The sequence below is a fragment of the Chrysemys picta genome, chromosome 2, assembly GCF_011386835.1.
Source record: "Chrysemys picta bellii isolate R12L10 chromosome 2, ASM1138683v2, whole genome shotgun sequence".
NCBI lineage: Eukaryota > Metazoa > Chordata > Testudines > Emydidae > Chrysemys > Chrysemys picta.
In genome coordinates this window covers 192,487,513-192,499,620 of record NC_088792.1, presented here as the reverse complement: position 1 = coordinate 192,499,620, position 12,108 = coordinate 192,487,513, and the positions used below count along the sequence as shown (strand labels likewise).

The 12,108-nt window shown below is 42.4% G+C and overlaps 1 protein-coding gene across 6 annotated transcripts in view; it reads left to right on the top strand.

Moving 5' to 3' along the window:
- Positions 1–12,108, top strand: part of LOC101946620 (beta-Ala-His dipeptidase-like) — a 32,448-nt gene extending 20,340 nt beyond the window's left edge. For 2 of the 6 annotated variants that reach the window (XM_065582022.1, XM_024102122.3), the window contains 2 exons: positions 969–1,116; positions 3,128–12,108. In XM_065582022.1, the coding sequence (XP_065438094.1) occupies positions 969–1,116; positions 3,128–3,191 (212 nt within the window). In that variant the 3' untranslated portion in view covers positions 3,192–12,108. Of the gene's footprint in view, positions 1–968; positions 1,117–2,082; positions 2,321–3,127 lie in introns of those variants that run through there. The other 4 variants (XM_065582020.1, XM_065582021.1, XM_065582023.1 and 1 more) reach the window with 3 other exon arrangements.

Genomic DNA, 12,108 nt, shown 5'->3' with positions numbered 1-12,108 from the left:
CCAGGGTATTTCCCTTATTCTGTCTGCACATATTCTTATTGTCCACATAATGCTTTCTAATTTTGACATATTTGTATAGAATTGCACTTTCATACATAGCAGCTTTTATTGTTTGTTGATATGTTTGTTGATATTGACTTGCAAGCAATATTAATGTACATTGTTAACATTTTACTACACTGATGATCACATATATTACACACAGATGTGTCATTCATTGCTCTTACCGTTTTTCAGCTCCCGCTGTAACTTGTCTTCAGATGAATACTATTTGTGGCTAGGGGACAGATCCCTGTGCCCGTGTAGAATAACATTGGCTTCAGCACTACAAGTGGGTGTAAGGCTCCATTCAGGGGTGGCTCCAGACACCAGCGCAGCAAGCGCATGCCTGGGGCAGCAAGCTGTGGGGGGCAGCCTGCCGGTCGCTGGGAGGGCGGCAGTCAGGTGGCCTTCAGTGACGTGCCTGCGGGAGGTCCGCCAGTCCTGCGGTTTTGGCGGCAGGTACGCCGAAGCCGCGGGACCAGCAGATCCCCTGCAGAAACGCCGCCGAATCCGACCACCTGCAGGTGTGCCACCGAAGGCCACCCGACTGCCGTGCTTGGGGCGGCAAAAAACATAGAGCCGCCCCTGGCTCCATTGTAAAGTCATTTGTAGGAACAGGAACTTAAGTTAGCTAATGAATACTGCCCACAGGCAGAACACACAAGTATGGGCGTGGGTGAATTCTAATACTTTGAATCCAAGCTTAACAACACCAGATCATAACTTTTTTAGCGGAAAAAGGAAATATCTTTAAGAAGTCCCCATAAGTCTCCCAATCCAGCCCCTCCAACAAAAAATGTAGAAAACAAGTTTATATCCAAATAATGCCTTTAGTTATTCAAATATAAAAGCGGGAAGGATAGTTCATTAAGCTTGTAGAAATTCAGATTAATTTTTTATAAAGCTTATGTTATCTTCACTCCTAGTGTTTGGAAAAGAGGCTGACATGATCCGTGCAGGTGGAACAATTCCAATTGCCACACATTTTCAGGAGGTGACTAGAAAGAGTATAATGTTACTAGGAATAGGAGGACCTGACGATGCTCCACATGGGCAAAATGAAAAGATCAGCAGGTATTTTTTACTCATTTTCTTAAAAAGTTTTAAAGTGTTAATATAATTTCAGAAGAAAAAATATACAATACTGTGACAAATAACGCCCCCCCACCTTGAATTTACATCACTTTTTCAAATGTACATGTAGAACTCCTAGATGTTATTTGGAAAAAGTAATGTAAATGCAGGCTCCTCACCTCAAATGCTGCTATTTTCCCTTCTCAAAAAACTGTAGTCAAATAATGAACTAAAACATATTTGGATTTTTAGGAATTAGTCATTTGAAAACATCCAAGTTGAAGAGCTCCTTTAAAGTAATCAAGTTGGTTAAAATGTGTGTGCCTTCACCCGGATGCTTTCTTTCCTACTTTTCTATGTCCTTGATTCACTTCAACACTTGTATTGCAGTTCTAATGACTGACAGTAGTCAAATTAACTGAAGTTGGCACAGTTTTTAACACAATATCAGTGCATTTGGTTGTGCATGATTTCTTGCATTAACTAATGAGAAGCAGTTTGATAAAAGATGCACGAGGGGATAGCCTGTGAATGTTTTGTTTTAGTGAAACTATAATTAATACTTGAATTTCATACATACAGCTACTGGAAGGTAAACATAGTGAATAATTTGAAGCTAAAAAGGAGGAACACACTTTAATTAAATAAAAATCTACCTCAAAGGAATCTACTGCAAGTTTTATTCTTGATGCTGAACAATAAGTGTTTCATTTTTATGTAACTATCTTATTTGGAATTTGAGCACAACCTGCAGCTTCTGTTCAAGTGGCTGAGGTAAAATATAGGGCCAAATTCTTTCCTCAAATCACTGTGTGTGTGTGTGACTCCCATTACCTTCCCTAGGAGTTCCATGACTATAGCCAAGGGTATAATTTAGGGCTCAGTTCTGCAAACATATTACTTGAATAATTGTATTCACGTGAGTAGTACCAATGATTTCAGTTAAACGTGTATACATTTTCACAGGATAGGGCGTGAGCCAAAGCCAGCTGAAATCAATAAGAGTCTTTCCATCGACTTCAGAGGACTTTGGATCAAGTTCTTAGGGTAAAAAGCAACAGAGGGTCCTGTGGCACCTTTAAGACTAACAGAAGTATTGGGAGCATAAGCTTTTGTGGGTAAGAACCTCACTTCTTCAGATGCAAGTAATGGAAATTTCCAGAGGCAGGTATAAATCAGTATGGAGATAACGAGGTTAGTTCAATCAGAGAGGGTGAGGTTCTTAGGGTAAAATTTTCAAAAGGTACTTACAAAATGCTCCAATACATCTGTTAGTCTATAAGGTGCCACAGGACCCTTTGTTGCTTTTTAGGTACCTATAGATGCAGATAGGTGTCTTTAGATGCCCAAATACCTTTAAACATCTGGTCCTGAGTGATTTAGGAGCCTAATTCTAATTTTCTTGACTTTCAATGAGATTTATAGTGCCAAGTCATTTTTGAAAATAGGACGTAGACATCTAAGTCACTTTGGCCTTGCAACACTGAGCAGAGCAATGTCTAAATACTTTTAAAAATGTGGGCCAAGGCTTCTAAGTCATTTAGGCATTTTTGATTTTCTCTTGGTCCTTAGTTATTTTGTGTGACATGACAGCTAATGATTCAAGCTTAAATAGCAATCAAAATTAAAGCCAAAGCCGTCAATATATTTATCTGACTACCTGAGTCATGACATTGTGTGCATGAAGATTCATAGATTTTCAGGCCAGAAGGGACGATAGTGATCATCTCGTCTGACCTTCTGTGTAACACAGGACATAGTAATTCCTGCAACAAGCCCAATCACATTGTTGAACTTCAGCATAGCTTTTAGAAAAGCATTCAATCTTGATTAAAAGTGATGGAAAAATCTATCACATATTCCTTGATAAGTTTGTACGAAGATTGTCTTTACTGTTAAAAATTTGTTTCTTATTATCATTTATTTCCATGTGAGACAGTATGTGAGTATATCTGAAGAACTCCTATGTTGTGTACAGTGAAATTATACTGTTGGCTCTGTTTTCTTTTAGGTACAATTTCATTGAGGGAACAAAACTATATGCAGCTTTTCTTCAAGAACTTGCTACTGTCTAAAGAAAAAAGAATACGGCTTAGTAAACCTTTATAACTATCTGTATTTGCTTGTTTGATAAGCACATATCACAGAACATATTGGATTTCACAGTTATCCTGAGTTCTTTTTTTTCAAAATTTTAATCTTAGTTTTAAAAAAGAAATTGAACATGAAAAAACAAACACAAAATATCTGATGAAGAACACAGTACCTGATATGACTATTATCCCTTTTATATTGCTTCAAAATTAGATTACTATACATAAGAAAATAATTCACCTTTTCTTAGTAATAGCAATGATTTTTTTTTTTTTTACAAATAGCATTGGACTCAAATGGAATGCTTAATATCAGGTGCTGATCTACTAACTGAACAGAACCTTCAGTTTTCTGAGATTTTTTTAAGGTAGCCCTTACTGAATTTGTCTTTGATTGACGAGATTAGCCCAAGTATCTTAAACAAATATGTATTTTAAACCATTAACTTTATAACATGACTAAAAGATAAATTTACGTACATAACCTTAGGATGGGATTAAGGGAGTTGATTATGCCAGACCTCAAGGATATACACTCATTCAGCAGTACACCAAGCTATCCACTTCGGGATTATTGATTTAGTATATAATGTTCAGCATGAAAACCTAGGCCAAAAAAACTTCTCATCCTGTACTACATCTGCCCAGAAGTTTTGGTCAGTATGAATTTGTTTGCTATCACTTTCTCTGTTTAATAAGGACCAAAGGAGAACATTTTTTGGTTGAGATTTCTCAGCTGTGAAATGTCCTCCCATATGATGTTCACTGGTGTCACTTCCTCAATTGCTGTGGGGCCCACTCCATTTCCCATTGAAGTCAATGAAAAGACTAGTACTGACTTCAGTGAAGTTGGATCTTGCCTTAAGGGCACTGTGACGGGGCTGGATTAATTGGACGGACTGCCTAATGGTTAGGTCCCTGGGTCACAACTCTCCTCTCATCTCTAGCATCTGCTGCTGGTGATTGCTCCAGTGTAGAGGCAGACTCTCTTCCAGTACACAGTAACTTGGCTTTCCACCAAGTCACCACCGAAGTCCACACTTTTACAGAATAAGGGTCCAACAAGGAATGGAAGTCCAACCTCTCCCCATGGTGGGGTGGGTTTGACTCAAAGATCCCACACTCTTACTTCAGGGCTTACAATATCTTCATCTGCTTTATCTCAAGGGAAGAAGCAGATCTCACAACTGGCTGATAGGGGAGCCTGGGCCCATCCTCTCTGCGGGACTATAAACCAGGGCTCCAAGTGGCAGCAATATCAAGTATCTAGGAATGCTCCAATGGTGTCTCCCTGGCCACTCCCTACCACCTACTTTCCCAGTCCAGGGCATGGTCACCACATCTAAAAAAAAGAGAGAAATGACAAAGGTACAGAGAAGGGCAAGAACAATAATTAAAGGTATAGAACAGCTTCCATATGAGGAAAGATTAAAAAGACTGACTGTTCAGCTTGGAAAGGAGATGATTAAGGGGGGGACATGATAGAGGTCTATAAAATCAGGAATGGTGTGGAGAAAGTTAACAAGGAAGTGTTATTTACCCCTTCACATAACACAAGAACCATGGTTCACTCAATGAAATTAATAGGTAGCAGATTTAAAATAAACAAAAGGATGTACGTCTTCACGCAATGCACAGTCAACCTGTGGAACTCATTGCCAGGGGATGTTGTGAAGACTAAAACTGTACCTGGGTTCAAAAAAGACTTTGATAAGTTCATGGAGGATAGGACCATCAATGGCTATTAGCAAAGATGGACCGGGATGCAACCCTGCATGCTCTGGGTGTCCCTAAGCCTTTGAATGCTAGACACTGGGTCTGGATTACAGGGGAGGGTTTACTTGATAATTGCCCTGTTAATTCCCTTCGAAGCACCTGGCATTGGCTACTGTTGGAAGACAGAAAATACAAGGCTAGATGGACCACTGGTCTCACGCAGTATGATTATTCTTATGTTCTGATCCAAGCAAAGATAGAGTGAAGGATTCCTTAATCCCTAAAGACAAGCTAGTCCCTTTTCTGGTGGCCTTGAGCAGCTGCAGCTTGCAGGTCACCCACTTCCCTGCAGTAAGGACTCCCGCTGTACGCTTACTCAGGCTCTCAGACAGATCCATCCCCCTTGCCTGTCTCTACTCCCCCACCCTTCTGAGCTGACTGGCTTTCTTTCAGACGCCTCTCCGAGTTGGAGCAGGCCAGGCATGTGCAATGAGGTGGTGCCATTTAGGCCCAGAACTATTCCTTAGCTTCTTCTTAGTGTGGGTTTTATATATCCCATCAGAGCATACTAAAGGACAATTTTTTCATTTAGACTATTTTGACTGTTTTTAGGTCTACTACCCTTGTTTTTGTATTATTTTCCTCAATCTTCTTTTTAGTGGGGAAAAGCTCCCTTTGTGGATGGCAACACATGGATTTGTCCTTGTGCCAGACTTTGTTATGCCATCTGCCTACCTTAAATAATAATATAAATAAATATGAGTAAGCTTATTTTTCATATTTGTTGTTGGTGGGAGAAGCACTACGAATTTCTATAGAACTTTCGACGACCAATTCTCCTTGCTGTAGCATTTTGAGTTTCAGTTTACTTCAATAAAGAAAAACTTCAGAAATACTTTTATTGAAGGAACACTTCATGTTGAAAGGAACCTCATGCAAGCACTACTTGGGCTAGTTCCAGAGACTCCTTTTTTAATTATATTCTTCAGAACATAAATGGCACAAACCATGTTTTTCTTTTCTTTGGCTCCCATTCTCTTGGTATGACAATGGCTCTCCTAAATTGCCATATCATTTCTCTTTCTCCAACAGGCCCACAGGTATCTATTTCTGTTTATTAAGTGCCTATCACCAAAACACCTAAGCATTGTCATCATCATCATCATGTTCCTATTACGCCTCTGGCGTTTAGGGCATTGACGAAGCTCCTCCACTCCTGTCTGTTTCTGGCAAGTCTTTCAATACTTCCCCAGCTGTGCCCCAGGTTTTTCAGCTCGGCTTCCACAGCTCTTCGCCATGTTGTTTTTGGTTGCTTTCAGGTACCCATCTTATTGCCCCTCTGGTGATGGAATCAGTTTCCATCTAAAGCACATGACCAATCCATTTCCAAAGTTTCCTGGCAATGATGGTGCTCATATCCTCTTGGCTGCACTGTGTCAATAGATCTTCGTTTGAGATTGTTCTGGGCCAAAAAATACGGAGGATTTTTCTGAGGCAGGTTGTATGGAATGAAGACAGTTTGGACATGTCATATTGTCTCATTCCCAAGCATTCTGCACTATAAAGTAATGTGGAAAGTTGGAGCATAGCACTGAATCAGTGATATTATTATGTTTCCCTTTTAGTTTGGCTCTCATAAGTCTGCTGCTGATGGACTTCCATTCAAGCAAAGAATGGGAAAGCACTCCCTTCTTCAAAAGGATGGCAACACCCTCATGGTGTTGTCCATCATCCCGTCCAGAATACAGCAAAGTTTCTCCCGAGGCTGTTGTTAATCTTCCTGATCCTATTCATCTGCTCTCGCTGACACCCAGGATGCGTAAGCTGTAGCGTCTCATCTCTGCTGTGACCTGAGCTAGCTTCCCTGTTTTGTACATTGTCCGTACATCCCGAAAACCAAGTTTGGCTTTTGTCTTGGTGTTGAGCACTTCAGCCTTCATGCCAGTGGCTTCCTTTTGGCTTTCGCCACTGGCAATCATATGGCTCATTGAATCCTGAAGGCCATCACAAACAGTAATGGTCAATTTCTCCATCGCTGTTTCCGTAACATATTTTGTTTTTTACGGGACAGGGTTGTTAGCCCTGTGCCAAACCCCCAAACTGGAGGACCAGGGTGTCTGTTTTCTCTGGCCTCTCCCCCACAGACCAATCCAGCATGGTTCAACCTACCAGGAGCAAAAAGCCCCTGCCGAAACAGACTCTGGGGATTGTTAGAGCACACAAGCTGTCCCGCCATGACAAAGAACGGATACCAGAGGACAGTATACTGCAAGCATTGTACAAGATGTGAAATACACAAGGAGCACTCTAATCCAGCAGTTCTCAAAGAATCATAGAATCATAGAATATCAGAGTTGGAAGGGACCTCAAGAGGTCATCTAGTCCAACCCCCTGCTCAAAGCAGGACCAATTCCCAGCTAAATCCTCCCAGCCAGGGCTTTGTCAAGCCAGGCCCTAAAAACCTCCAAGGAAGGAGACTCCACCACCTCCCTAGGTAATGCATTCCAGTGTTTCACCACCCTCCTAGTGAAATAGTTTTTCCTGATATCCAACCTGGACCTCCCCCACTGCAACTTGAGACCATTGCCTCTTGTTCTGTCATCTGCCACCACTGAGAACAGCCAAGCTCCATCCTCTTTGGAACCCCCCTTCAGGTAGTTGAAGGCTGCTATCAAACCCCCCCTCATTCTTCTCTTCTGGAGACTAAACAATCCCAGTTCCCTCAGCCTCTCCTCATAAGTCATGTGCTCCAGACCCCCTAATCATTTTTGTTGCCCTCCGCTGGACTCTTTCCAATTTTTCCACATCCTTTTTGTAGTGTGGGGACCAAAACTGGACACAGTATTCCAGATGAGGCCTCACCAATGTCGAATAAAGGGGAACGATCACGTTCCTCGATCTGCTGGCAATGCCCCTACTTGTACAGCCCAAAATGCCGTTAGCCTTCTTGGCAACAAGAGCACACTGTTGACTCATATCCAGCTTCTCGTCCACTGTGACCCCTAGGTCCTTTTCTGCAGAACTGCTGCCTAGCCATTCAGTCCCTAGTCTGTAGCAGTGCATGGGATTCTTCCGTCCTAAGTGCAGGACTCTGCACTTGTCCTTGTTGAACCCCATCAGGTTTTTTTCGGCCCAATCCTCTAATTTGTCTAAGTCCCTCTGTATCCGATCCCTACCCTCTAGTGTATCTACCACGCCTCCTAGTTTAGTGTCATCTGCAAACTTGCTGAGAGTGCAGTCCACACCATCCTCCAGATCATTAATAAAGATATTAAACAAAACCGGCCCCAGGACCGACCCTTGGGGCACTCCGCTTGAAACCGGCTGCCAACTAGACATGGAGCCATTGATCACTACCCGTTGAGCCCGACGATCTAGCCAGCTTTCTATCCACCTTACAGTCCATTCATCCAGCCCATATTTCTTTAACTTGGCGGCAAGAATACTGTGGGAGACCGTATCAAAAGCTTTGCTAAAGTCAAGGAATAACACATCCATTGCTTTCCCCTCATCCACAGAGCCAGTTATCTCATCATAGAAGGCAATTAGGTTAGTCAGGCACGACTTCCCTTCGTGAATCCATGCTGACTGTTCCTGATCACTTTCCTCTCCTCTAAATGTTTCATAATTGATTCCTTGAGGACCTGCTCCATGACTTTTCCAGGGACTAAGGTGAGGCTGACTGGCCTGTAGTTCCCCGGATCCTCCTTCTTCCCTTTTCTAAAGATGGGCACTACATTAGCCTTTTTCCTGTCATCTGGGACCTCCCCCGATCGCAATGAGTTTTCACAAATAATGGCTAATGGCTCTGCAATCTCACCCGCCAACTCCTTTAGCACCCTCGGATGCAGCGCATCCGGCCCCATGGACTTGTGCACGTCCAGTTTTTCTAAATAGTCCCGAACCACTTCTTTCTCCACAGAGGGCTGGTCACCTTCTCCCCATGCTGTACTGCCCAGTGCAGCAATCTGGGAGCTGACCTTTTGCGTGAAGACAGAGGCAAAAAAATCATTGAGTGCATTAGCTTTTTCCACATCCTCGGTCACTAGGTTGCCTCCCTCATTCAGTAAGGGGCCTTGATTTTCCTTGATTTTCTTCTTCTTGCTAACATACCTGTAGAAACCCTTCTTGTTACTCTTAACATCTCTTGCTAACTGCAACTCCAAGTGTGATTTGGCCTTCCTGATTTCACTCCTGTGTGCCTGAGCAATATTTTTATACTCCTCCCTGGTCATTTGTCCAATCTTCCACTTCTTGTAAGCTTCTTTTTTGCGTTTAAGATCAGCAAGGATTTCACTGTTTAGCCAAGCTGGTCGCCTGCCATATTTACTATTCTTTCTACACATCGGGATGGTTTGTTCCTGCAACCTCAATAAGGATTCTTTAAAATACAGCCAGCTCTCCTGGACCCCTTTGCCCTTCATGTTATTCTCCCAGGGGATCCTGCACATTCGTTCCCTGAGGGAGTCAAAGTCTGCTTTTCTGAAGTCCAGGGTCCGTATTCTGCTGCTCTCCTTTCTTCCTTGTGTCAGGATCCTGAACTCGACCATCTCATGGTCACTGCCTCCCAGGTTCCCATCCACTTTTGCTTCCCCTACTAATTCTTCCCTGTTTGTGAGTAGCAGGTCAAGAAAAGCTCTGCCCCTAGTTGGTTCCTCCAGCACTTGAACCAGGAAATTGTCCCCTACACTTTCCAAAAATTTCCTGGATTGTCTGTGCACCGCTGTATTGCTCTCCCAGCAGATATCAGGGTGATTAAAGTCTCCCATGAGAACCAGGCCCTGCGATCTAGCAACTTCTGCTAGTTGCCAGAAGTTGAAAGAGTAGGTCAGGACCCCAAAGTGGGTCACGACCCTGTTTTATTGGGGTCACCAGGGCTAGTGTTAGATTTGCTGGGGCCTGGGGCTGAAGCTGAAGGTCGAGCCCTACCGCCCAGGACTGAAGCCTGAGCCCCACCACCCAGGGCCAAAGCCCAAGGGCTTTAGCTGGGGGCGGTGGGGCTCAGGCTTCGGTCCCCCTTCCTGGGGTTGCGTAGTAATTTTTGTTGTCAGAAGGGAGTCACGGTGCAATGAAGTTTGAGAATCCCTGCACAGTTTTCCACCCTATGTGCTGGGTATAATTGGGGACAGTTCAGCAGTGAGTTACTAAGTGGAGAAGTGACTGGATTTCTGATACTAGTATTTGCCAAAATTTTGAACAGACATGCAATTTTCTTTTGTAAACCACCTGCCTGTGAGACAATTCGGATAGGACTGACAGAATGGCCATACCGGGTCAGATCAAAGGTCCATCTAAGTATCGTGTCTTCTGACAGTGGCCAATGCCAGGTGCTCCTGAGGGAATGATTACCTGTTCTATTCATGAAGTGATCTATCCCCTGTCACCCATTCCCAGCTTTTGGCAAACAGAGGCTAGGGATATCATCCCTACCCATTCTGGCTAATAGCTATTGATGGACCTATCCTCCATGAACTTATCTAGTTCTTTTTAGAATCCTGTTAGTCTTGGCCTTCACAACCACAACATCCTCTGGCAAAAAGTCCCACAAATTGACTTTGCGTTGTGAGAAAAAACACTTCCTTTAGTTTATTTTAAACCTGCTGCCTATTAATTCATTTGGTGACCCCTAGTTCTTGTGTTATGAGGAGTAAATAACACTTCCTTATTTAATTTCTCCAAACCAATCCTGCTTTTGCAGACCTCTAGTCTATCCCCATCACTGTTTCCGTAACATATTTTGTTTTTTATGGGACTGGATTGTTAGCCCTGTGCCAAACCGGAGGACCAGGGTGTCTGTTTTCTCTGACCCCTTCCCCACAGACCAATCCTGCATGGTTCAACCTACCAGGAGCAAAAAGCCCCTGCCGACACAGATTCTGGGGATTGTCAGTCATATTAATCTCTCCTCATAGGGAAGCCGTTCTATATCCATAATCATTTTTGTTGCCATTTTCTGAACCTTTTCCAATTCCAATATCTTTTCTGAGATGGGGCGACCACATCTGCATGCAGTGTTCCAAGATGTGGGCGTACCATGGATTTATATAGAGGCAATATGATTTTTTGTCTTATCTATCCCTTTCTTAATGATTCCCAATATTGTTTGCTTTTTTGACTGCCGTTACACACAGAGTTTTCAGAGAACTATCCACTATGACTCCAAGATCTCTTTCTTGAGTGGTAACAGCAAATTTTGACCCCGTCATTTTATATGTATAGTTGGGATTATGTTTTCCAAAGTGCATTACTTTGCACTTATCAACATTGAATTATAGCAGCCATTTTGTTCCCCAGTAACCCAGTTTTGAGAGACTTGGCTGGTATGGGACCAAATTTTCCCTTATGCAGCTTCTCATTTGAGTTAGAGCTACATGGAACATACTTTCTCACTAGTTGCTTAAACCATTAGCAAGCCTATGAACTAGTCCTCCGAATTTTCTGTTGGGGAGATGGTAGGTCTCACTACAAACTGATATATAAATATGGGCAATTGAGCCTATTTCCAGGGAATTGTTCATATCCGTGTTCTGCATGAGTCTTCCTATCCCAGGAGTTAAAATACACTACATCTCTACAACACTCCCAGACCTTTTTGACAGGGAGAAGCAAGAGACTAGGATTTGAGTCAAACCTCATTTTCTTGCATGGCAGTGCAGGACACTATAATTAAGCTTCCAAGTTCACACAAACCATTTAATCACACTTTCTAGTTCAAGTATTCTGGGAATATTTTGGATTGTTTGCTGTTGTTCAGGCTCAGACTGTTACTTTTATAACTGATGTAGACATCTGGAGAAATTACATTTAGAGAATTTGTTTCAGAAACGTCATATGAGCAAAATTGCACAAAGTAGTGTGAATTTTGTACATTAAAGGTGCTTGGTTTCCTTTTCTTTCATTTGCGTTGGCAGACATCAGAGTAGCAAATGTAACTGCATAGCAAAGCTCTTGTCTGTTGTGTAGGAGTGGAGAAGAAATCTTTAGGGCAATGGACCTTACACCACTCCATTCTATTCTCCAAATTCAGCTATAGAAGAGCTGAACCAGCCATCAGTGTGATTCATTGTAACATTAAATTCTATTTTCTCTAAATGTCTTTTAATAATTACCTTTAGCATTTTAAAAGTTTGCTAATTTCCTTCTTTATTAGCCAATAAATTATCTTTCCACTTTCTGCCTGACA